This window comes from Carassius gibelio, chromosome B9 (genome assembly GCF_023724105.1).
Source record: "Carassius gibelio isolate Cgi1373 ecotype wild population from Czech Republic chromosome B9, carGib1.2-hapl.c, whole genome shotgun sequence".
In the NCBI taxonomy this organism is placed as follows: domain Eukaryota; kingdom Metazoa; phylum Chordata; class Actinopteri; order Cypriniformes; family Cyprinidae; genus Carassius; species Carassius gibelio.
This window is the reverse complement of record NC_068404.1, coordinates 30,993,087-31,020,746: the sequence shown is the minus strand read 5'-3', so window position 1 is coordinate 31,020,746 and position 27,660 is coordinate 30,993,087. Positions and strand designations below refer to the sequence as shown.

Below are 27,660 nucleotides of genomic sequence, written 5' to 3'. Positions count from 1 at the left end.
AAAACAGAGTTAATAGTAGCAAAGAGAACTCAAGGTTTATGGCAATTATTAGAAATAAGTTCAGAAAAATGTTTGCATTTTGCAGACTTTGCAGCTTTCTGAAACACCTTATAGGCATTTTGCATGATTTCATACGAAACCTGCAGACGGTCCTTTTTCCATTAGCGCTCCGCCTGTCTACATACCCGTCTAAGGGTACGTGTAGTGTCAGTGTGCCAGGGCACTGGTGCAGGCTTGTGATTTTTGTACCTCAAAGGTGCAATAGAATTCATGATATCTGCGCAGGTGGAATTAAAAAGATTAAGATGTGCATGAGCATCCAGGTTATGCAGGGTAGAGACAGATTCCAGGCAGTTACGTACATCGTGATAGGCTGTGGAAAAATCTTCACTAGAGCGTTGGGTAAGACAACGAGTTAAACGTGCCAGTGATGGATTTTAAGTGTGCGTCCAATGAGAGGAACAGTAAAACGTACAGGCATGTGGTCAGAGAAAGACGTAGGATGTTCAATTTCATCATGCATATCCCAGTTTAACTTCTCAAAAAGATATACCTCCCCTTTGGTTATTTATATATATATATATATATATATATATATATATATATATATATATATATATATATATATATATATATATATATATATATATATATATATATATATATAATATAATATATATATATATATATATATATATATATATATATATATATATATTATTATTATTATTATTATTACTACTACTACTATAATTGCGCCTATTTTAGATAATTACTTAATTGTGACACCTAATCCTGCATTTGTTTGTGAGGTATCTTGTCCTGTGTGTTCTGCCTTGTATTCAGAAGACTTTATTGAAGGAACAGTTTATTTTCACTGGTCAGATGACGTCTGAGCACTGAAACAAGCAACTAGGATTATTTAATAAACTCTGCTCCTTTTTGTATAAAAGCTTTTATTTTATTTTATTTTATTTTGTATGCTAAAACGGGCATGTAACGTTTTCCCACTGATGACTAATGACGCTCGCTTACACACTACAGGCAAAGCTGTATATATATATATATATATATATATATATAAAACTTGAAGTTTGATCTGATGTTTTCTATTAGTATGTTAGACGTGAAAGCCTGTAAAACTGGATCAAACGTGAACAGGATGAGAGATCGCGCTCAGGAAGTGACGTCAGTTTTTCGCGTCACAAATCAAAAGTGAAAGCAAATGTTCAGAGTTGATGTTTTTCCATTTAAACAACCAGCATCGATTCTGTACGGAATATCAAAGTGTTTCAGAGGAACTAAAGTATGATTGTCGTGTAGCTGCTTCATAGAAAGACGGTGGATTTTGTGAATCTGTGTAAATAAGGTGAGTGCTGAGTGCTTTACAGTGACTTCCGCTTTCAGATTTCATTTAAACGACGATTATTTTATATGTCCTCTATGTTTATTTTTTACATTTAATATTTTCTTTTTCCAGCAGATGAAGGTGGTTTGATGGTGTTTGGTGTTGTGTGTGGTTTATTTGATCATTTGTTAACACACGACTAACATTGTGTGTCTGAACATGTGTATCTCATGATCCGTTTCTCTCAGGATCCGTTCAGCTGAATTATTGAGTTTGTTTGTCATTTCTATTCAGAGTCAGTGCTGGAGATCAGATTCTGTTTCATCATGGGTAACACACAAACATCCACAGATCAAGAGTTTTCTCCAGGATTCAGGTACTTTGAAGAAACACTGTATTAAATCACCTTCAATGATGAGAGATGGGTGTTTTTGAGTCTGGCTTTAAAGTTAAGATTAGTCTTTAAAATGATTATCATCATAAAGAATTAAATCTGTTTAGTTATAGTTCAGTTGATCAGAAGAGATCAGAAGCAGAGTCCAGCTGTGTGTCTGTGAGGAGTGATACGTCTATGGATCATCCAGTAATGAGTCGAGATACAAAGACTGTTCTCAGGTACAGTTTTATATAAATATTATTTATAGTACGCCATTTTATATGATCAAAACAGTGTCTATATTTTCTAAAACATATGAGAAATTATTCTTGTACATTGTTAAAAGATTTATTTTCTATCTTTATCTGATATTTAACAAACAGTCAAACCAAAAATTATTAAGACACCAGATATTATATTTGATATTTCTTTACTAGTGGGTGCAGAACACTATACTTTATTTGTGTAAGTGAGGATAGCAAAATAAAGTAAACTGTGACATATTTAACATTAAATTCTTCATACAGTGGACTACCAGTAAAATTAATAAAAAATTGGGACGAAAAATTGGGACGAAAAATTGGGACGAAAAATGGGACAATTTTGACCTGACCATGTTTTAAAGTGTTTTTTTCTTTAATTGCTAATGTGATCTTTTTACACCACAGACTGAACAAAGTTATGCATTGCTTGGTAATTGGTCAACAAAGTATTGATAGTTGTGTAGATATTCCCTGCTGAAAAAACTATAGACACCATCACATCATGGTCTCTACTGGTAATTGTTAACCTTCTATTGGTGACTTGTTAAAACCAGTAAATCCTAATGGAACATGTCCCAAGCACATGACACACTACTTTTTTTCTGATGGTTCTATTGTTTTTTTTTGTTTTTGTTATTCTCTTTGAACAGAGATGACATCACTGAATTCAATGATGAACTGCGTTCAACTATCATTCTGCATTATTGACACACTGTTTTCCTAATGAATGTTGTTCAGTTGCTTTGACGCAATGAATTTTGTTTAAAGTGCTTTATAAATAAAGGTGACTTAAAGGTGACTCAGCAGGGTTATTATACTAACAGTCGTCTGAATTTTTGGTTGATTGTAATCCATTTCATACATTTCTATCAAAGTTACAGTTAAGATCAAAAGTTTACATCCCCCTTTCAAAATCTGAAAAATGTGAATTATTTTACTAAAAAAAGAGGGACATACAAAATTCGCATTGATCTGAATAAGATATTTCATATAAAAGATGTACATATAGTCCACAAGAGAAAATCAGAATCAGAATCTGCTTTATCAAGTGTGCGCAGACACACAAGGAATTTGTTGTGGTTTTTAAGATGCTCTTGGTACATGCATACATACATACAGACTTACCAACATATATACATATATGGGATGAGAGCAGAAAACATTTAAATAGGACAACTTAACAATAAATAAAAATAATAATAATAATGTGTATGAATCTGGAACAGATGATTTATGTACAGATTTGTGCATTATCTACTCTATATACAGTTGTATACATAAAGAGATATGCATATGTATCTATCGAGTTCTTGAGAAAGAGGCAGTGATTAGAGATGGAGAATGAATTACAGAACACAGGTAATGATTGATGTGTTAGTTGTTTAAGCTGGAGATGGTGTTTGATGAAGGAAGTACAGTCTCTGCTGGGTCTTTATCACGATGGAGTCGATGTGAGTGTCTCACTTCAGGAGCTGAGAGATAGTGGTGTCCAGGAACCTGAATGACTCCACTGTTGTTACAGAGCTGTCTATGATGATGAGTGGAGGAGAGCCTTTTCACACTGAAGACAACCCATCTCTAAAATTATTATTTTTTTTTTTCCATTTAGTACTGACCTTCAGAGGCTACAGAAGATAGTTACTTGTTTCCCAGAAGACAACATAAGTTAGATTTACCCTGAACTTTACACTTTTTAAATTCAAGAAGTGTTCACGCCTGGCTTTTAATGTATTGTTTTATCTTTTTGGTGATATGAGCTTGACTGATTGTGCTGTGGAAAATTGTGCACTAATGTGTTTAATTTTATTAATGAAAAACATTGCAAAGTCGGAAGCTATTAGAGATGAAGCAGGAGGGGGAGGAGGAGGACAAAGAAGTGAGGAAAATCACATTAATTTTCTTGATGGTAGTATGTCATTGTTAATTTAGTTATGGTAGTATGTCATTTAATATATATATATATATATATATATATATATATATATATATATATATATATATATATATATATATATATATATATATTTATTCATTTATTTAGGCAAAATAAGAAAAATATACACATCTCCCTTCTGTTCAAGGTTTTCTCACCTGGCTCTTAAGTGATGTTACATTCAGCCAAATATGATTGAGATTTGAACCCACAACCCTAGGGTTAGGAGTCAAACTCTCTAACCACTAACCCATGGCTTAATGCATGGTTTTATCTTCTGGAGCATCAGTGAGAGTTTGAACCTTCTGTAATAGTTGTGTTTGAGTCCCTCAGAGTGGACATGTGTACATTTTCCTATTTTGTATATATTTAATTTAGTACTGCCCTTCAGATGCTACAGAAAAAAGTTACTTGTTTCCCAGAAGAGAGCATTTGAACCTTCTGTAATAGTTGTGTTTGAGTCCTTCAGTTGTCTTCAGTGTGAAAAGATGAAACTCAAAATCATGCAGTCACTGCTGGAAAGAGTTCAGATACACGAAAAGGCTGGAAAACCAAATTATTTGAGGAAATAGTGTATTAGCCCTACAGTTATAACATATAGTGATATTTAAACCTTAAACATGTTCATAGACTAGACAGTAGTAGCAGTAGTTCTAGTGTTTTATCATGAAGAACAGTTAATAACACACTTACCCAGAAGTGCAGCTCAGAATCAGTTTATAGTTGTTTGGCTGCTTTATAATAGTCTTGTAGAGCTTTTCTTTCGTACAGACACTGGGTTTTTCCTCAAGATAAATGTAGTCTGAACTATTTGTTAGGATGCTTGACCCCTGTATGACTGAGAGTGTGGGTCAGAAAACCTCACAGCATTGCTAAGAGTTTGTTTATTAGTGGAAGACAAACTGTCTTCTGCTGGAAACCATTCACACATGTGGAGAAGGCGTCCGGATCAGATGATCATGATGTAAATGTGTTTTGGCGTCACATCTGACTGATGCTGCAGATTCTCACTTTCTGTCATCATCACTGTTTACAGCAAAAGAGTGTGATATTTCTGTGTGTTTTCTCAGGATCTGCAGTCAGAGATCTTCATCTCCTGATCACAGCTGTGTGTCTCTGAAGAGTGACGCATCCATGGGTTATCCTCCTGACCTCAGTGATGAAGCAGTGACCTCTGACCCCAGGTGAGGATAATCGTGTGGTGATGATTGAACTGCTTTATGGGAGTCAGAAACACACTCGATACACACACACACTCGACACAATGAGCACACGAGCTCCTACATTAACAAACATCAGGAGCGAAATGAAAATGTGAAATATGTATGAAATGTCATGAAAATATAAGCAGACTCATATTTTGAAATGTCTGCTTGTCTATTGCTGGCTGCTCCTTCAGAAAGATGAGGGAGATAATATATGCATCTTACAGCCATCTAACATGTTACAATATCCACAGCATAAAGAACAGACTGTTATAATTCATCAGCTGTCAATCACAAGCAATCATCTGGAATAAATGTGCTCTAGTCACTGATTGTGAACTGCTGTGAAACACAAGTCTGTAGAAGAGCAACAGTGCCACGGTTTTACTCTGAATGTGCAGCGCTCAGATTTACTTCATCACAACAGACTTCTGAAGTTTAATGATCACTGTATGGTGATTCTCCACATTTAAGAGAGTAAAGAATAATAATGAAGATGTTAGTTCTGCAGTGTAAGGTGTTGAAGACTCTGTGAGGAGCTGCAGGAGCTTGTTTTATTGGCTCTTGTGCTCCTGAACACACTTCACTGTTCACACACATCTAGTGTTTGCTGCAGATCAGAGTAAAATTATCCTGAAAATACAAGACTGAAATCTCTATCGGTTTAGATGTTAATTTACACGTCCTTTATTTTGAGACATGTTTAATCATTTGTTCTTGTGATATTTCAGCAGAGCAGATGGAGAGCGAAGCGTCTCTGGAGGTGTCTCCTCTGTCTTCTGTCTGAACAACACGAGCGTTACAGCGTCTCTGAATAAACATGATCAAGCAGTGAATGATGAACTACAGAGAGTCAAAGAGCAGCACAAAACCAGCATGAAGAACAAGTATGAGAGATTATGTGAGGGACTGAAACTCCAGGAGAATGAAAGCCTCCTGAACAGCATCTACACACAGCTCTACATCATAGAGGGAGAGAGAGAAGGAGTGAATGAAGAACATGAGGTTTTACAGATGGAGAAAACAGCCAGAACACAACACTCACAAGACGCTCCAATCTACTGCAATGACATCTTTAAAGCCTCCGCTGAAGCAGGATCTGAGGAGAAAGAGCAGATCAAGACTGTTCTTACTAAAGGCATCGCTGGAATCGGAAAAACCGTCTCTGTGCAGAAGTTCATTCTGGACTGGGCCGAGGGAAAAGCCAATCAGGATGTAGATTTCATGTTTGTGCTTCCATTTCGAGAGCTGAACTTGATCCGAGATCATCAGTACAGTCTTCACAGACTTCTGCTGGACTTTCATCCTGAACTTCAAGATCTGGACTCACAGATTTATGAGGAGTGTAAAGTTGTGTTCATCTTTGATGGTCTGGATGAAAGCAGAATCACACTGATGTTTTCAGACGCTCAGAAAGTTTGTGATGTGACTGAGACTTCATCAGTGGCTGTGTTGATGTCAAAGCTGATGAAAGGAGAGCTGCTTCCCTCTGCTCTCATCTGGATCACCTCCAGACCAGCAGCAGCCAATCAGATCCCCTCCAAATACATCCACCGTCTGACAGAGATTCAGGGATTCACTGAGCCTCAGAAGGAGGAATATTTCAGGAAGAGAATCAGTGATGAGCATCAAGCCAGCAGAATCATCTCACACATCAGAAGAGCAAGAAGCCTCCACATCATGTGCCACATACCCGTCTTCTGCTGGATCTCATCCACTGTGCTTCAGAAGCTCCTGGAAGAAGATCTGAGAGCAGAAATCCCTCAAACTCTGACTGAAATGTACATCCACTTCCTGCTGATTCAGATCAACATGAGGAAGCAGAAGTATGAAGAGAGAGATCCAGAGAAACTCCTGCAGTCCAACAGAGAAGTGATTGTGAAACTTGCTGAAGTGGCTTTCAAACAGCTGATGAAGGGCAATGTGATGTTCTATGAGGAGGACCTGATTGAGAGCAGCATAGACGTCACTGACGCCTCGGTGTATTCTGGGATTTGCACTGAGATCTTTAAGCAGGAATCTGTGATTCATCAGAGGAAAGTCTACAGCTTCATTCATCTGAGCGTTCAGGAGTTTCTCGCTGCTTTCTATCTGTTTTACTGCTATTTAACAAAGAACAAGAAAACACTGTATGCATTCAGATTATACAGATCTGATGAAGTCTCTCTGTATGATCTACTAAGATCAGCAGTAGATAAAGCTCTCAAGAGTAAGAATGGACGTCTGGATCTGTTCCTGCGGTTCCTGCTGGGCGTCTCACTGGAGTCCAATCAGAGACTCTTACAGGATCTACTGACACACACAGAGAACAGCTCAGAGACCATCAGCAGAACCACACAGGACATTAAAGAGAGGATCAAAGATGATCCTGAACACCATCCTCTCTCAGCTGATCAGTCCATCAATCTGTTCCTCTGTCTGCTGGAAGTGAAAGATCAGACTCTGTTCAGAGAGATTCAGGAGTTTGTGAAATCAGCCAAACACTCAGAGAAACTCTCTCCTGCTCACTGCTCAACAATCTCCTACATGATTCAGATGTCAGAGGAGCCACTGGATGAACTGAACCCCATGAAATACAAGACATCAGATGAGGGGAGAAGAAGACTGATACCAGCTGTGATCAACTGCAGAAAAGCTCTGTGAGTGTTTCATCATCAACTAAACTATCATATTTAATAATCAATCTGACTCCTTTACAATAAATGTTCCTGAATGAGAGATTTTCTCCTGAATAACAGAATCTTAAAGGAGTCAGGACAGGTGTTTTTAATCCAGTAGATATTAGAGTAAAGCGTGTGTTAGTGGCGCGGGTAAAAACAACCCCGTCACATGAGAAACTGGTTCATTAAATCAGCAGCAGCTGCAGCAAAGAGACGCTCCACACATTAATCAGTAAAGCTGACCTTCAGACATTTCACTTGTGCTTGAAGTGTCTTACTCTTTACTGGACAACACTAGACACTATTTTACATTATTACACATTTAAAGAGATCTGCATTATGCCATAAAATAAATCAAACCATAGAAAAGGTGTATTCCTGTGAATGTTAGTATTATGAGTGATATAGGTCTAGTTTTCTAACACATATTTACTCTGTCAGCATTGTGAGCACATTAATGTCACAAATAAAAGATTAAAACTTACATTTCAGCAGGTCACACACATTCATGAATTATTCACACAAAACAAGCTGAGAGTTTGTCATTTAATGAGATCTGTGTTAAATATCCAGTTACATGTCAGCCTTTAGTGAAAATGACTTTTACAAACTCAGATGTGACACGTTTCTGTGAAGGACTACAGAACAAGCTCTGATTCACAACATTAGTGTCCAAACACAGAAATAAAAGACGGTCTATATATCAGATCAGGATCTGAAGACTATAATAAACACAAATCCAGCTCTAGAGCATCAGATCTCACAGTCAGCTCAAAACAATGATGTGCAGGACACCACTGATGATCTTTATGATTGTGAAGGAGAGGAATGAAGAGCTTCTCTCTCGTGAACACGCTGCTGGAGAAGATTCTTCTGTGTGTTTCAGGAAAAGTTCATCAGTAGTTTAGTGCTCGAGCGCTGCTCAACAATGTCAGAGACACAGCTTCAGATCCACAACAAACCTGCTCCTTCTTCTCATTTACTCATTTATCTGTTGATTTCTTGAATTAATGCAGAGATTTGTGTGAATTCTGCAGTTCTGGAACACCTTGATTGATGTTTCACCGTGATTCATTCAGAATATAAATCCATGAACTGAACAGGTGACACTTTTAATGCTCCGATGTGAAGTAAACCAGCTTTTCTTGATTTTATGTCATGAATACAGTGAAATACGGTCTAAATCTGATGCAGTGCTGTGTAGCGTACAGTAAAACATAAGCACACACACACAGTCTTGAGATTTACTGCTGCTTGAATTTGTTCTGAATAACAAACACAGAACTTCAGAAGTGCTCAGTTTACTTCACTGCAATCAATGATTTTCTTAGGATTTTTGTCTTGATTTCTAGAAAGAATATCTAAACATTCCTGAATCAAGATCAATTTACTTGAGAAGCCAAATTATTTCAGATTTTAAATCTTGTTTTCGGAAAAAACTTTGGTTTTGCTCAAAATAAGATAAAAAAAGCTGCCAATGAGGAGAGAAAAATAATATTAATAATTCAAAGGGAAAACGATTATTTTTCTTGCCATTAGCAGAATGTTTACTTCTTTCTTCAGAAAACAGGTCTTTCTATCTGAAGTGATTCTTCTTCTTCAGTAAATGTATCTTGATTTCTGAATGTCGAGGTGTTTTTGCTCAAACAGTGACTGATGTTGAAAAGATGAATATTAGTGTCAGAAACGCTGGGTTTATGATAAATGCGCTCTGTTTTGATTGGCTGATGTCATGTGATCTCTCTCCTCGTCTCCTCATTGCTCTCCGCTGCTGTTCTGCTTCAGAAGTGATCAGGAGGAAGCAGAAAACACTCCTTTAGCAGCTTGATTCATCAAATACTCTTCTGCAGTGACAAACAGCTTCTGAGAGATGAAATTATTTTATAGTACAATGACAAATAATTATTAGCAATGGAGGAATATTGATCATTTTAATAACTGATATTAGAGCTAGGTGCATGGAGATAGAATTGTTGCATAATTACAAATTAAAAGATTATGATCCACAAATGAATGTTGAGATTAACAAAAATATATATTAAAAATGATATAAAAATATTGGCAAATAAATATAATGATATTTGAAAATAAAAACCATATTCACAAATATCTTTTTATTCTACAAACAACTTTTCCTGTCATTCATTAGTGAAAGTCTTTCTGTGTATCTGTGACTCCACCCACCGTCTGCTCAAGCCAATCAGATAACAGCCACACTTCACTGACCAATCGTAGCATGTTCTCGCTGTAGCCAATCACGTTCTTCTTTACAATCAGCGCAGGAGCAGATTCATTTATTCACTCTCCTGTAAGAACTGCATTCTATGAACACTTCGTTCAGTCGAGCTGAAGAGCTGTTTGTGTGGTTAAAAACCCTGTTTCCAAAAGACTGTTGGAGTGTAAAGACTGTGTTATACTTTCTGTGTGAGCAATCCAGACACGTACACGGACAGCACAGACACAAACTACTTGTATTTATAATACTGAATGCGAATGTGAAGAATATGTTACTACCTAATATCTCGCAGTGTAGGAGATCTCAGGATTTTATATCTTGATTGATGGAGAAACACACACACACACTCTCACTCTCTCTCTCTCACACACACACACACTCTCACTCTCTCTCTCTCTCTCTCTCTCTCACACACACACAAACACACACACACTCTCACTCTCTCTCTCTCTCTCTCTCTCTCTCACACACACACACAAACACACACACACTCTCACTCTCTCTCTCTCTCTCTCTCTCACACACACACACACACACACACACACACACACACACACACACACTCTCCACTACTCCATACATATTAATACAGATTGAAAAATAACACTAAAGCTCAGCTGTGTAATGAATAGTGTAATTAAATAGATTTGCATGAACTTCTACATAAGACATTAAAAATCCTGAGAGTGTAAAGGAGTTTTTTTTCTTTTTGAATGAGGCTTTAAATTATTTATAATATTTTGATTTCTTTTTGACATTTTAAATCTCACTCCAGTGATTCATCACACATTGATTTGTTCTTTCTCTTTACTAATGGATTCACAGCTAAACTGATCTGATCTGAGAGAGTGAAGAGTGTGTCATTGTTCTCTACAGGTTGAGAGATTGTGGCGTCACAGATGAAGGTTGTTCTGCTTTGACTTCAGCTCTGAGATCAAACCCCTCACACCTGAGAGAACTGAGTCTGTCTGGGAATAAAATAAGAGATTTGGGAGTGAAGCGTCTCTGTGCTGGACTGGAGGATCCTCGCTGTAAACTGGAGAAACTGTGGTAAGATTATATATGACACACTGTAAAATATTTGTGAAGTGAAAAACAAATCACCCAGAAAGCCAGAAAACACAATAGTTGTATCAAGAGACAGAGATACAGAAAGTAAAACATTGTGTGTCTTAGTTTCTTGTTCATGTGTGGACTTCTGTGTTCATGTTAAAGCTGTTTCTGCATTAGCAACACCTTTACATGGATTCTGTTACACTAAGTGCTAATAGCTCGTCTTGTTAGCAAAGGCTTGACTGTTAGCAGACAAAATTACTAAATAAAGCAGTCAGATAAGTGAGAGAGTAAGAACAGTGGGCTTTTGAGGAGACCGACCTGAGGACAAATCTGCATTATAGTCAACAGAATCAGAGAAAGAATATGTTATTACCTACTGTTTAGTAAAGCACTGCAGTACATTGAGGTGTGAGTACTATCTGCAAGTATGAATAATATCTCACAGTGAAGGAGATCTCAGGTTCTGATATCCTTGAGTGATGGAGAAACACACACACACACACACACACACACACACACACCACTACTCTGTACATATAAATACAGATCAATATAAAGCTCAGCTGTGTAATGAATAGTGTGATTTAACATAAGAGACTATTTGCAGGGATGAGTTTATAAAGACTGTAGTGTGACGCTCCATGTCTGCTGTTACTGTACTGTTTCTGGTTCTGATTCACTGTTAGTGCTGCGCTTGGTTTGAGACGCTTTAATTTGTATTTGGGAACACAACATTCGTCATTAGAAACATTTATAAATCTGTTGTTGTTTACAAAGAAGTTTAGTGTCATACAATCCTTCAGAAATCATTCTGATTTACTGCTCAAGAAACATTTCAGATTATTATCAATGTTAAAAACAGTTTTGCTGCTTGATATTTTTGTGGAAACTATGATACGACTCAAACATTTGTATAAGATTTAAAAAAAGAGAGAAATTAATAATTGTATTCATCATTCATGAAAGCGACAAAAACTGTGTGAAGGAATTTATTAATCGTGAGATTTATGAGAGAAAATCGCCAGATGGCTAATACAAAGAGGATGTGTTGCAAATGTTGTTCACCGATTCTGACTCTGAAGGGGAATATTTGCCTTTTGGAAATGACGATCGGCCGTCTAATGATCGCACGTCTCGCGGTACATCTCTGCAGCGCAATGGTGCCACCGTGCAAAGCGAGAGTGTTCACGAAGCACAAACAAGCGATCGTTTCGAGCCTTTGCTCAACGCGGAAGCGGGTGGCAGAGGTGAACGTGGTCATAGTGTCCATAGGAGAGCTGTTGCTGATCGCGCACGCTCTAATACTCGGCCGGCAGACAGTACAGGTGCAGTCTGTGTGGAGAAGGTGCGCTGTGTCATGCAATGAATGAGAGGAACCCTGCTCTCAACAACTACCAACTGTGTCACATAGATGCCTGATTGGGCAGATAGATGCTCAACTGATCAAAAAATAGGCTCATGTATTTTACTGTGGCACAGTAATATAGTAATAATCTACTTTTCTCGATTTTTTCCCCTGATCATTTGGAATGAGAATAAAAAGACAAAAAACAACAACAACAGCAATCAAATACAAAAAAAAAAAAAAAAAAAACTTGCAAATAAGTTCAAACATCCATTCAATATCTATTATTTCCTGAATATTACTGATGAACTGATCAAAAAGTAAGCTACTGTTCACATGTGTTTTACTACTATATAGTGTAGTGATATAGTAATAATTTAGTACTTTCTCCTGTTTTATTGTTGGCTTCCTCTGTTCTGATCATTTGGAATGAGGAAAAAAAAGACATATACACACACAAAAACATGCGAATATGTTCAAACATCAATTCAATATCTAATATTTCCTGAATATTATGAAATTTGAGATAGCCACCCATGGTGACGTCATAATATGCAAACTAATGAAAGTGAAAGTGACATTCAGCCAAGTATGGTAACCCATACTCAGAATTTGTGCTCTGCATTTAACCCATCCGAAATGCACACACACAGAGCAGTGAACACACACACACACACTGTGAGCACACACCCGGAGCAGTGGGCAGCCATTTATGCTGCGGCGCCCGGGGAGCAGTTGGGGGTTCAGTGCCTTGCTCAAGGACACCTAAGTCGTGGTATTGAAGGTGGAGGGAGAACTGTTCATGCACTACCCCCACCTACAATTCCGTCCGGCTCGAGACTTGAACTCACAACCCTTCGATTGGGAGTCCGACGCTCTAACCATTAGGCCACGACTTCCCCAAATTCCCCCTAGATTAGTATATTTACACCCCAAGTAAACTTTCGATCATGCCAAACATTTTTCTAATTGACGGTAGATCTCTATCTTTAAGCCCTTTCAAGTCACAAGCTTTTGAAATCTTGATGCCAAAATACAACATTTTTTTTCCAAAAAACCCTGGCGCCTTAAGGGTTAACGTTTCTGTGTTTGTATTGCCCCGTTGAGAACTGTGGACTCTGTTTCTTCTCGCGAGAGTTCGCTCGTGATGCGGGAATCCCTGTGACGTCAATGTGCTCACTTTAGGATTTAGCGATCGATCGCCTGATCCTTATTACCTGCTGTTTTTACCTGTGACTTTGAGTTGCTTCCTCGTGGAAATAACCTGACGCCATTGGATTATTTTACTGAGGACTTCGTCACAGGACAGCGCTGTTCTCAACCTGCTCCCGGACTCCAAATATTGCACCGGTGAGACCGAACCGAACACACACACACACACACACACAGAGAGAGAGAGAAAGACCCTCCATGAGAACGAGTGTAAGCAAGTTCACGAAAGGTTGGTATCTGGTGATCACCTTTACACAATCACACATTAAAAAGTGGTTTAAAAACATTTTTAATTCTGAATATAATTTTGTCAGTGTGTTAATGTCGACCCGAGAAGCCCCATTGGACTTCCAAGGACATTACTCACTCACCCTCATATATTTATTGTATATATTGTTTATATCTAGTACTTTTTTCTCTTCTGTCTTCTTGTATAATACACGCTGGGTTGTCTTTCATTCTTTATTGCGGTGGTTATTTATAGTTCCTTCATTCCTTCAAACCCCACTATTAAGAGGTAACTGAAAAGTTTATTTGTGTAGTCAGCTTATTTTAGGCTGAGCGTTACAAGCAGTGTTGTGCAAATTACTTCCAAACTGTAAAACATTATAGATGACTTGTTACTGTGATTTAAAAGTAATTCCTTCCATTACAATATTACTGTCTCAGAATTGTAATGCGTTACATGACTCCAGTATTACTTTTGAGTTACTTTCACCAAAATAACTACAGAAATAGAAGTTAACGTTCTGAAATGTCACAATGTACTGCAGAGTATTTTAGCTCCAGTTGAGGAGTAACATAATGACTGTGGGCGATCCAGACTACTAACAATAGAGCTTATAATCGACAAAGTGAAGGATCAAGACAACACAAGACAGGATGACAGTCAGAATCACAAACGATCCAAGTCTGTTACAAGTATGGTAGAGGTAAAGAGATTATCTGCCAATATCTGTGAATTGCTTGGGTCTATTCATATTAGACACAACAGGACTATATGTAAACTCTAATGCCATATACAATTGTAAAATGTCAAGATGCGCACACATTCATCTCGTGAATGTACAGTCTTCTGCTATCTTCACTCATTAGCCTCTTTTCCACTGTCCAGTGTGAGCCGAGGCTAACAGCGAGCCGGACGGAGCTAATAGCCTCGGACCTCGAGCACAGAGGACGAGATCATTCTGTGTCATGACCGTATCCTCACACACTCCTGTAAACCCCGTCCTAAACACACCTTCACTGGACTACGTCACACAATACAGAGTTACACCAGCGAGAGAGAGATGAATGAAAAAACATCACTAAACAAATATATCAGAAGCTGACGTTTAGTCTTTATTTCCAAACGTGGACACCACACGCAGCTATTGACTGACCACAAACAGGAAATGGAACTAATTTGCTGCATCTTTGATTCGTTCATGTCCTGCTGTTTTATTCTTTTCTATTTTCTTTGATCAATTCAATTTTGGGCTAAAAGTGTGTTGTAAAGCGTTACTGAACAAGAACAGAGTAAAATATTACTGAAAATTGATTAGTAATGCCTTACACTACTGTGTTACAGCAAAACGTGATATGTTACTGTAATGCATTACTCCCATTACTGGTGACAAGTTATTTCAGAATCATTAATAATTGTAATGTTTCCAATCACATGCCTGTATTTGGTTAAAAATCCTGACAGAGTAATAAAGAATTTTTATTTTATCTTTGGATGAGGTTTTAAATGATTTATGATCATGTTTTTTTGTTCTTTGACATTTTAAATCTCAGTCCAGTGATGCATCACACATTGATTTGTTCTTTCTCTTTACTAATGGATTCACAGCTAAACTGATCTGATCTGAGAGAGTGAAGAGTGTCATTGTTCTCTACAGGTTGAGAGATTGTGACGTCACAGATGAAGGTTGTTCTGCTCTGACTTCAGCTCTGAGATCAAACCCCTCACACCTGAGAGAACTGAGTCTGTCTTGGAATAAAATAAGAGATTCAGGAGTGAAGTGTCTCTGTGCTGGACTGGAGGATCCTCACTGTAAACTGGAGAAACTGTGGTAAGATTATAAATCCAGTCCATCTGACCCACGAGTTCCTCCATGAATGTTTTACTGGGTGACAGGGCCTTTAATTGGAGTAAATAATAACAGATATTACTGAATTCATGGTAAATGCATCAAACTTAATAATGTATTTGTGTCACATAGAAATGCACTTGACAGTAAAGCATTGATTTTGAGCTAGAATGCAGGAAATCTATTGATAAATAAATTCTGTCATCATTTCCTCACCCTCATGTCAATCCAAACCTGTGTGACTCAGTTTCTTCTGTAGATATTTTGTAGAACGTGACCAAACCATTTTTGTTTACCCTTGATTTCTGTGTGGAACAAAAAACTTCTTGAATTTCTGAAATTATCATCTTTTATGTTCCACTGAAGAAAGAAATTCATACAGGTTTGAAATGACACGATTTTGACAAAATGACAATTTTCATTTTTGGGTGAACTGTCCTTTTAAGAACGTATTTTCTGGTAATATTTAATATTTAAGTATGCTAATAACAGTAACATTTATAATAAATACATCTCTATTGTACAGTGTTAATAACTGCAAGTTAAATTACTATGGTGATGAATTTACAAGTCTATGTTTTGTCATTTTCCAATTGACCTCGTCATGAAGTTTAAATTGTGAGGTGTGTTTTCAGCCAGCATCACTACAGAAGCTTTAATGTTCTCATATCACACGACTGTAAAACACAGTTCTGTGTCACATCTGAATGGGTCAAGACACTTGTGTTGTTGATCACTTTACTCCTGATGACCAGTACATCCCTGTCTGTGGGTTACAAGTCAGACCACGACTGCCCCATATACAAAGCTGCCAACTCTCACACATTCAGGGTGAGACTCACACAATTGACCCAATTCTCACGCTCTCACACCCCCATATTCTCACGCAGACTCGTGCAGCAGTGAGGGGGAAAAATCGTGCCTCATGATCTCGCAAGTAACGTGCAGAGAGACCAGACAGACAGTATAGTGAGTGTTTTGTGACAATAGTGAGGAAAATACGCAATTTATTCCCATAAACTGAAGTCAGCCGTTCTCCCTCCCATCCACGGACCACCACTGTATAAACTCTGGCCAGCCCTAGGATGGTTTGCGGTGGGCACTATTAATTTAAATCCAGAATGTAAATTCACAATAGTTTAAGTGAAAAAAAAAGCCACCAAGAAAGATTGCAGATATTTGCTCCACCAGAGTAGCTGCCCTTTTCCCCCGTCCAATCAAAACACAGTGTGCTCGCATACATCACGTGATGGTCTAGACTAGTGCGCATACGCATTTATAATGTGTTCTTTCACTGGAAATTTAGAATTATAGAAATGTTCAAGATATGGGGCAGAACATTTATAGATCTGTATAATTTATATAAGTTCAAATGGTTACTATCGCATGAAGAGTGACGCTTTTCTCCAAAAGTCAGCATATAATTACAGTTGTGATATTGATTTTATACAACAGTTCAATAAACAAGAAGTTAATATCAAGAGACTTATGTTTTAGACAACATATTCCCTGTTTTTGCTCTATTTCTAAAAACAAAAATCATTACAAACACAGCACTGTTTTGTGTCTCTGAGCAACATGAGAGTGATTCGTTCCTGAATGAATCAACAGTTTAAATGATTCGGTTCAATCACAGTGACTCACTTATTAACAGTGACTCGCTGCCACCTACTGGCGGTTTTAATTTCACATTTAAGGTACCTTTTCATTTTTAAAACTATTTTAAACATCAGTTTTCAATGTTTTATGTTTAAAATATCAAAACATTATTTTTTCATTTGTAACTGCAGGTTAAAGTATTCCATGTCCCTCAGAGCTGCATTAAACAGTGTGTAAAAACCTCTAAATGGCTCTTCAGATGCAGCTTCTGTTTTCTCTGCATTGCAAAGATCAATTTTGTTGATACTGATTGCATTTGCTTGTTAACAGCCCAAATGCAAATATTTGACCTAAAAGATGGTGATCACTTTAAAAAAAATGGCATAAATGTACAAATAAAACCTTTTGGAGTCAGCTGTCCGCACAATTAGAAATAAGATCTCAGCACAATAACACACTCAGCAAAATATTGTCTACTTATTGATATCAGTAAAATCCCAGAAATCACAGAGATATCATATTGTCAATATTGCAAACCCTTTATTTATTTACCGTGGCCTCATCTGGCCACCCCTATTATAATTTTCTGGGGGCACCACTGCTCCCATCTGCACCGTGTGAATGGTGAACGCAGGCAGGTCAGTGAGTTACAGGGCGCTCCGTGTCTCCGTCCAGTTTAGGCTAGTAACTAATAGACCTATGCTGTTATATAGTTTATATAGAATTAAGTTAGCATTAGCAGAGTTGTTGTGTTTTGCAGCACTGAGCAGTTATTTTACATTTTTATAATAAAAAACAGTTCAAAAGCATTTCAAGATGACAAATATGTGGACATGTCTAGTAGGTAATTTTAATTATTGTTAATAATAATATTAATATTGTTAATGCTAATAAATGTTTGTGAAAATAAAATGAAATGTAAATCTCCCAAGAAATTCTGTACAGATACTAAATACTTTGACAGTGTAGAGATGAAAGAACCTGAGATACTTTGATCTCCTGAGAAACAGACAATACAAACATACACGAGCATCTTCGAGACACCCCATGGACTGGAGGAGCAGGAGACCTCCTCCCCTTCTGGCCATTTGTTTCATTATAAATCCCTTCACCCATTCTTCCTTCTACTCAGTCTGCTCAAAATGATTACATGAAAATGTCAATGTCTGGTATCATTGGAAATGTCTCAGTGCAACTGTTACAATGGTCTCAATCTTACAAAAGTAGATTAGAAGATAATACAGATCCGAAGAGTCAAGAGATATCTTGATTACTATGATGGGAGTGTCCTTTCTTAGGGTCCTCCATGTAAATTACCCCCTGTTCCTATTGAGGTGTAAAACCAGCCAGGCTTGGGACCTGAGTTAATGCAAATTCCAATTGTTAGTTTCTGTCTCCATCTCGGGGGATGTTTGTCTTGGTCTGAGGTATTTAAAGGATTGCAGCAAAAGGATCAGCGCGATTCTGTAGCCAGAAAGCTGTGTGTTGTGTGTCTCTACAGTGTGTTGTGTGTCTCTTCACTTCATACTATGTATTTTCTAAGGTCAGGTATGCTTATTTTACTTTAAGATTAATCTTTGAGAATTTGATGTTTTATAATGCTATGATTTGATATGGTTCAATTGGATATGTAATTGGCAGAACACATATTTACCTGACTGATAATAAATTGTTACATTTGATTTTATTCTGTTTTACTCTGTGATTATTGACTGTAGTAGATTACGTTGTATCCTTGTTAGCAACATGAGCACCTGAATGAACGAGTTAATATAAGAGTAGGAGTTAACTAGAATAATCAAATGTCAGAATAATACTAATTAAAAAGGCATTCAACCAATTTGCATTTCAACCTAAATTCGAGGTCATACTAAAATGGATTAAATAAATAATGGAGTCAGATTTGAGTTTAACCTAAACTGAATTAACTCTACGCGCTGAAAGACCGAACACGCAGGAAACCTTCATCCAGCACCGGATACATTCCTTTGGCCGAGTGCCTGGACCTTACAACAGTCAATATATACTTAATACACTTCTGCTAATGCAAGGATTTTTTGTTTGTATTTTTCTCCACACCAAGCCACGCCCATCTATAAGCCCCTCCCCATATCAAAACCCTGCCCCCAAAATCACACTCTAAGCTGAACTCAAAAGTTGGCAGCCCTGCCATATAGATGATTGATAGATTAGAAATATTAGACAGAATGGAAGGTTAAATGAGTTTGAATGGTCTAGAAATAGAACATAGAATGGCAGTTAAATGGAGTCTAAAGACCTTCAGTTTGTTTACATTTGAATTTTGACAGTTGGAGTTTGAGTAGTCTTGGCTCATCTGAACATTTCGTCAATGTAAGTCTGTGGGATTTTGATGATTTTTAATCTTCATTTTTAGGTAAACTGTAAATCGTAATTAGAGGAGCAAGTGAGTGTTTCTCCAGACAGATCTGTCCTTATATCACTATGAAACAATATCTCACATTCAGCTCTGTGTGTCTGTTCAGTCCTGAAGCACATGACAGTTTCAAACAGCAGCATTGAGCATCAACATGCAGAAATCTCATTCTATCAGCAGCAGTTTGTGGCAATGCTTGTCATTATATCTCCTCTCCTGCTCTGAGACCAGAGTCAATAACAAACTACACACACTTCAACTACAATTAACACTGTGTCATTGTTCTCTACAGGTTGATTGATTGTGGCATCACAGATGAAGGTTGTTCTGCTCTGACTTCAGCTCTAAGATCAAACCCCTCACACCTGAGAGAACTGAATCTGACTCTGAATAAACTACGACAATCCGGAGTGAAGTTACTCTCTGATCTGAAAGATGATCCACGTTATAAACTGGAGACATTACACTACTGTGAGTATATTATTATTTAAATCTTTTAAAATGGCCAAAGTTTAGTAACAGACATATTTGAAGAATATAAGATAATAATTCAGCTCCACTTTAGTTTCTGTTCTTTAAACTGTTTAATTCTGTGATGATCTATGAATATATGAATATGTTCATCTCCTCCAGTGTCTCTGTGTGTAAATGATAAAGAGAGAGTTGTTGATCATTCACTGTTATTAATCTATGATCAGTTGTTCATCAGATCAGAGTATGTGAGCGGAGTGGAGCGTCAACAATTTCTCCTCCGCGCTCCGATCATTTAATTATCACTCCGCTCCGCTCCACTCCACACTCACTGATATCAGAAACACCGCTCCACCTTCACTCCACGTCTAAAGTATTTCAGTATGTGTGAAATTACACACTTTAAATTCTGTTCATAACCTATATTAAACAATAAATAAAAAAACAAGGAGAGTTTCAAAGTGGTTTATTGGAACACTAGTGTGCAAACTTTTTTCCTCCCACATGACAAATATCATACGTCAGCATTAAAAGGTATAATTTCAGCTTTTTGCGGTGCAAATTTAGTTTGTAATGTTTTCTCCAGTTATTTTACTACGGATCGATGCATTTCTTCTACAGATTTCTGCTCATTCAAAATCAGATACAGATGAAGTAGCTCTGTAAGATTATATTTGCTTGAAAACATTATTGAGAAAGCGATTGCGTGTGAATAATTAAGTGTTGTAGTAGTCTACGTGTTTTCAAACATCCTTGAGAACTATAACTTCCCGCTCATGTCCATATCGCCGTCATAGCCTTCACATTCTTTCTGATTTGAGTGATCCTTATCTATCAAGCTAGCTAAATATGTTTAACATGTGATTTCTTGTTAAATATCCAGTTATATTACGGGCTGTTGGCATGAATTGTACTCGTGACGGAGCGTTGCTGGAGCGATCTTGGAGCGAGTGAAAACCACGACGCTCCGACTTTTAAAAGATCTGCTCCTCGCTCCAGTCAAAATCACACGCTCCACTCCGCGCTCCGCTCACATACTCTGATTCATATCTCTGACTGTAATATGAATATACTGTGTGTTTCTGAGCTGGATCTGCTGATGTGATGTGACAGCACTAATGTCTCATACTCATATCTGACTGTCTGTGTGTTTTAGGGTAGGACTCTCAGTATTTAGACGTCAGTTCAGTTTCCTCAGGATCAGCTGATGGTGAATAAGAGCCGCTACAGGAATCAGTGATGTGAAGTTAAATGAATGCATGGAAGTGTAATGTGTGGAGCAGTGTTGATGAACAGAAGAAACAAGCTTCAAGGAAACTAAACTAATTCATCAAAAGACGTTTTTATCCAAAGGACATTAAGAAAATAGTTGATATGTTTATACAACACTGAAAACCAAGAAAATCAATGTGATATTTTCAGTGATGGGCTTATATCCTGAGCTGTCCAGATTTAATATAGATCATCATAACTGTGTATCCTGAAATTCAGAAATAGAAAACTTATCACTTTTACATTTTCTTATATTTTAATCCAGTCTAACATTTGAGTGTGTAACCTTTGTATGTATGTGTTTATTTTTATTAAAATATGTATCATCTCGAGAAGAGGGACATCCACTTGATATCGTCATGAGAAATGTGTCCCTGCTGTATCTTGATTTAGATACAATTCAAAACTTTTTTTTTTTCATTGGCACGGTATGAAAACATATAAATACATAGTAAATGTAAAAGTACCTATTCAAATAAAATGAGAAACAAAGCACAATATCAATTAGAAATGAAATACAAAATATAGACTTAAAATTCACCAAATAAATAAAACTGCAAACAGAAATGTAATTGTTTGATCAAAATGATTGCTACTGACAATAGTAGGAACTGGATATTGTTGGTTCAGCTGTATTTGATCAGGGTTGGAGCCAGTGAAAACTTTTTGATTTGAAGTTCAAGGTAAATTGTACTTTATTTTGTGTGTCAGGAAACATGCAAGTATCTTCTGCTGCATCCAAAAGGTTTTCACGCCCCAGCTCTTAATGCATTGTGTTTCCTTCAGGAGCATCAGTGAGTGTGTGAATCTTCTGTAATAGTTGTGTTTGAGTCCCTCAGTTGTTTTCAGTGTGAAAAGATGAATCTCAAAATCATACAGTCACTGCTGGAAAGAGTTCAGATATGCAAAAGATGCTGGAAAACTGAAGAATCTGCAGGAGCTAGAGGATTTCTATTATTTTTAAACGTAATCATCTATTATATAAAATATCTTACTCGGGTCAGTACTAAAAAAATAACCATGCATTTTGTATGATCTCTTACTTTGTTAAAATGATTCACTATTTCTCAGATTCTGTTACATTCGTATGCCGCTGTAAATATCAGCATCTGCAGCAGATTACAGAATATATTTGCTTTGTTTGATTCTTTAAATCTTCCTCTTAAATGTGTAACTCAATCCGAGCAGTCATCTCCTTAGCCATCTTCAAGAATCGGCTTAAAACACATCTCTTCCATCTTTATTTGACCCTCTAACTTTAACATTCACTATTCTAATTCTATTCTTTAAAAAATCTAAATACCTTTCTAATCTTTTTGTATTCTATTTTATTTTCTTTTCATTTATTATGCAATTGTATATGTGTGTGTGTATGTGTGTAAAGACCTCTAACTAGCTTGCTCTATTCTTTTATTTTTTTATTCTATCTGTTTTCTTTTTATTTATTATATTAGTTAAAATCCCATGCTATGTGTACTGTGTTAACCTAACTGAGACTTGTTATAGCACTTATATATCATTGCTCTTTTTGTTGTTTTTGATTGCTTCCACTGTCCTCATCTGTAAGTCGCTTTGGATAAAAGCATCTGCTAAATGAATAAATGTAAATGTAATGTAAATGTGTAATAAAGCTTTCAAAAAAAAAAACTATTCTAATGCTAAAATGCTTATGAATTTGAAATGATTATGTGGATTTGTTTCTAATTGTTTAAGCAACGTAATTAATAATATATGGTTAATAAACATTATTTTAAACATGCACTTTTTTTCAAAGATAGTCGTGTTATTTTATTGCTTTGCAGAAACGTGCATTAGTAATATTTCCCTCGATGTGCTCTCGTGTGTCCTCAGGAGAGAAGACAAAAGCTGGTTTTCCCTCCAACTGAAATTATGTCTTTTAAATTCCAATATAATTTGAAAATGTATCATATTTAAGAACATAATTATAATTTAGTTTTTTCAGCTCTAGTGTCTAATACACTGAGCTCCAGTTAATTTTAAAGAGAGTTTCAATGTGGTTTATTAGAGCACTAGAGTGATCTTCATTTTATCAAATTATTATAATCACAACTATTAATTTTACAATCCTGCTACTAGCATTTTATTCAGACTAATATAATATATATATATATATATATATATATATATATATATATATATATATATATATATATATATATATATATATATATATATATATATATTTGTTTTTTTCCTCAAATGGTTCTGCACATAACATTAATACAAAACTATCTGAATTTTGGATTGTGTTTTATTTTAATTATAAACAAGTGTAATTTAACAAAAATGAATAATATATGGGATTTAAAACCGTTTTTAATTAGATTTTTAATTTTATTTTTTTGGGTGTTTTTTCACTTTAATATTTAACGTTTGAAATTTAACACAATGGATTTTTAAGGCAAAGTTTTCTAGACATGTATTTTCAACAGATTTTCAACAGATTTTTTGTTCTTTAGACTGCAAATATCCAGTTTTTAAAAATACAGCTTTGAGTTTTCAAAACGAAGAAGAAATTCGGAACATCAAATTAAATTTTCTAAAATTCAAAGTGCAGAAATTCAGATCGTACAGAAAGAAGGTCAGAGGTCATTCACAGGGAGATCATCTCCGAAAGGAACGAAGGGTTTTGTCCAATCACGAGCTGCAGCAGATTTCTGGCGCGAGCGTCCGGCTCAGGAGCTCATTCTTCTGCTGATCATGAATCCAGAGGTAAGTGATTTTTAAGCATTTATGGTTTATATTTAGATATTATGTTAGCATTCCCAGCATGTGACACATTTGTGTAAGCGGTCTCTGGTGTTTGTTTTAAAGTATATTTGGTGTAAAAGTAGCATCACCGTGTCTATACGGGACGCAACAGCTTGAAGTGACAAAGCGTCCTGTAAAGAGCTCGGACTCTGTCAGAAATAGAACAGGAATCCGTTTGCTGTTGGAGATTTCACATTCAGTGTAGACACTATCACTGATTATAATCCACAGGTTCTTCTGTCTTCAGTCTGGACGAGGTGTGAGCGTCATAACTCCAGGGACGGATGAACACACGGCTCTACTGGACACGTACTCGGAGAACTAGACCAGAGGGACCCCGCCGAAATACTGCTGCTCCCGGAACCAGATTTCAGACAGACACCTCAGATTTCTGAACAAGTGGAGCTTGAATGAGATTTACCAAAGACAAAAGAAGATATGAGGCAGAACGCACGCTTGCTGTTCTCTGGTGAATTCTCTCTTCATGAACAACAATGTAGAGCTGTGCACACAATGTAAGTAAGAGATTAATTTGACAGTGTGAACAGCTTCAGTGATTATAATCAGAGTTTTTGAGAGAGCTTGAACTCTTGCTAGACTGAAGTCAATGATAATGTTCTTGACTTTGAGGATTGATTCTTTGCTCTCTTTCTGCTAGATACAGCCACAGACTGATCGACTCCATGCCACGCCGCAGTGCTGCAGTCATTCAGGCAAAAGGAGCCCAACTAAGTATTGAGAGCTGTACATGCTCATACTTTTCAACTTCATACTTTTCAGTTGGCCAAGATTTCTAAAAATAATTTATTTGTATTGGTCTTAAGTTATATTCTTATTTTCTGAGATACTGAATTTGGGATTTTCCTTAGTTGTCAGTTATAATTGTCAGAATTAAAGGAAATAAACTTTGAAATATATCAGTCTGTGTGTAATGAATGAATATAATAAACAAGTTTCATTTTTTGAATGGAATTAGTGAAATAAATCAACTTTTTGATGATATTCTAAGTATATTTCCAGCACCTGTACATTAGGCGTTGCGTGCACATGTCCGTTAAGTCCACGAGACCGTAGTGTGTCCCATTTGTCATTTTAGCGTTCAGAACATGGTTCAGAAGGGCTAGCTGCAGCATGGAGCAATGTGTGCTGAAAGGTTTCTCATTGGTTAAAGGAGTTTTACTGTGTTGGCCAATCAGCGGTAAATATACATTTACGTAAATCCTTTAGACAAGAGAAGGTTGCAGTGATAAGACATGAGGTAATTATTCATAATACGTTTATCTATACTTTATATACCACAAATATGTATATTAGCTTGTTATAAAATGATCATAATTGTATCATATTTTATTGTTGTTGACAGACATATGTACAGTGAGACAAAACGAAGATCGCATCTGCATCGAAGGTGAAGCCCTCAGAGATGATATTGTTCACATCAGTGTCCTTTTTGTGCAGTACAGTACAGCATACATCCTGTAAGTATAATAATTATTACAACCCCTGCTATTACAACTGTACTAAGATCAATCCACAATCTATGAAGACGACTAGACTTAATTACTTTTTCACCGCCTTACCATCATCTTAATGTTTATGCAGGTTTATATATATATATAGAAGTATTTAGATCTGAGTCACGGTCTAAGCATTATCTGTTCTGTTGTTCTGATGAAGGAAGCTTGTGTTGAGGAGGATTCAGTGTCTGTTGAGGCCCATGTGAATGTGTTATAAAGTGAGTATCTGAAACACATCCAGACACATGGACTGACAAAGACCACATGACAGGAACATTCTCCTGGAGACGCTGAGAAAGCACATGTCTGTGGAGGATGCACTCAAAACACCCAAACTTACAGTAAGAACACCTGCTGGAGTGAGTATAGTAAACATCACCTGTAAAATATCTTGTTTCAAATCTTTTCAGGTAATATTTTATTCTTCTGTACCATTTAACTCCATCTGTTACAAGTCTTATAGCAATGAGATTTAGAATTTTGTAGAAGATTTATCAGTGTATAAAAGAAGATGAAATGCATCGTATATTGTGACCCTTACATTAGCTTCTCATTGTTTCTGCAGTTCTGTACTGTACGTAGCTCCACTGTCTGAGCCAAAGAGGATGCAACAGAACAAATATTTATTATTATTAATAATAATTATTATTATTCTTCTGTAGTGGGACCCTGCTACACGTTTCCCACTATACACCTGATGGATACTGACTGTAAGATGGTAATAATAGTTCGAGGGCTCAGTGTGGTGACAGAAGAATAGATGCACCAGCCTTGATGAAGCTTCATAACAGCCTTCTGGATGTATTTTGTGTTCAACATTACATATCCACCACACCTGAGAAAGACACTGACTTTCCTTCAGAGGCACATTGTCAACATTAGAAGATGGAGACAAGCACTGTCAGTAACTTTACTCTGAATGATTAGCCTCTTGTATTAGATCCTCATTGCCTTGACTGTACCATTGCCCAAAGTGCACTCGAAGCACGTTCACTCTTCTGAAGTTAATCCAACATGTCGAGTTGTACATGCACATTTAACCACATTTTAGTATAACCTGTGGTATAGATGAGTGCCAGTCAACTTCTTTTGTGATTCCATTCTTGTAGAAAACATGCACAGGAAGCATATTTACTTTATACCTTTTGGTAACAAACATGACTGTCTCAGTGAAGATTCAGCAGTACAGTTGTGTTATAATATAATGGAGAAGGGTCTGGCACTTCTGCTAGTGACAACACTTACAGTCTTTTTTATGTTATATTTCGTTCTACTTATTGGATACTTGTTTAATTCTCTCAACATGAGTTTATTCTCTTGTGTAGGTATGTTTGACTGGAAGTCTGTCAGTCCAGATGTGAGGAAGACACACAGAGTGGAGCTGGAGCTCAGCAGATGTGATGCTGTAGATACTGTGGTCATGGAAAGAAATTTAGTGTCATTTATAATTTAGTGGATTTGTGAACTATATATTTTTCTCTATCAGGCAAAACCTAGTTTTCTAGGGTAACACTTTACTATAAGGTTCCATTAGCTTGACATTGATGTATTAACTAACATTATCTATGAGCAATACAGTTGATACAGGATTTATTAAACTTTGTTAGTTAATGAAAATAAAGCTGTTCATTGTTTGTTCTTGTTAGTTCACTTCACAGTGTATTAGCTAATGTTAACAAATACAACTTTTGATTTTAACTTATGAACAGCTAGTGTGACGTTAAGAGACGTTTGCATCCTCGAAAAATAATTGTAATTTGTTTTTGATTATTGATAAATCAAGCCCTAAACTTGCGCTGGTGATGACGTCAGTAACCCGCGCCATGCAGAAGATTTGAAGGTACACTCAAAAGTAATTTAAAATAATATTCCTAATATGATTAACGCCGTTTTTACCTTGGAAGAATTAAATGTAGTTTTATAGG

The 27,660-nt window shown here is 36.6% G+C and overlaps 2 protein-coding genes and 1 long non-coding RNA gene across 4 annotated transcripts in view; 2 read left to right on the top strand and 1 right to left on the bottom strand.

Moving 5' to 3' along the window:
- LOC127964976 (uncharacterized) overlaps positions 1 to 9,679 on the bottom strand; it is a 385,149-nt gene extending 375,470 nt beyond the window's left edge. The window contains exon 1 of the long non-coding RNA XR_008155212.1: positions 8,834 to 9,679. This is a non-coding gene — a long non-coding RNA (uncharacterized LOC127964976). The remainder of the gene's footprint in view (positions 1 to 8,833) is intronic.
- LOC127964884 (NACHT, LRR and PYD domains-containing protein 12-like) overlaps positions 1 to 27,660 on the top strand; it is a 1,383,583-nt gene that overhangs the window by 1,013,535 nt on the left and 342,388 nt on the right. The window contains exon 33 of the mRNA XM_052565314.1: positions 15,518 to 15,691. Within this exon, the coding sequence (XP_052421274.1) occupies positions 15,518 to 15,691 (174 nt within the window). The remainder of the gene's footprint in view (positions 1 to 15,517; positions 15,692 to 27,660) is intronic.
- Positions 1,179 to 8,714, top strand: LOC127964899 (protein NLRC3-like). 2 transcript variants are annotated; one of them, XM_052565392.1, is made up of 6 exons: positions 1,179 to 1,369; positions 1,643 to 1,724; positions 1,850 to 1,963; positions 4,991 to 5,104; positions 5,857 to 7,764; positions 8,493 to 8,714. In XM_052565392.1, exons 2-6 carry the CDS (start codon positions 1,675 to 1,677, stop codon positions 8,566 to 8,568), a joined length of 2,262 nt encoding a protein of 753 aa, XP_052421352.1. In that variant the 5' UTR covers positions 1,179 to 1,369; positions 1,643 to 1,674; the 3' UTR covers positions 8,569 to 8,714. The 2 variants fall into 2 exon arrangements, with proteins under 2 accessions (XP_052421352.1, XP_052421353.1); XM_052565393.1 differs by lacking the exon at positions 8,493 to 8,714 and having other exon boundaries at positions 1,180 to 1,369; positions 5,857 to 7,768.

Excerpts from the sequence above, each read along its gene's own strand:
- LOC127964899 (XM_052565392.1), top strand. The coding sequence starts at position 1,675 with ATGGGTAACACACAAACATCCACAGATCAAGAGTTTTCTCCAGGATTC. Across the intron at positions 5,105-5,856 it reads GCAGTGACCTCTGACCCCAG|CAGAGCAGATGGAGAGCGAA; the intron begins GTGAGGATAATC and ends GTGATATTTCAG. Across the intron at positions 7,765-8,492 it reads ATCAACTGCAGAAAAGCTCT|ATCAGGATCTGAAGACTATA; the intron begins GTGAGTGTTTCA and ends TCTATATATCAG.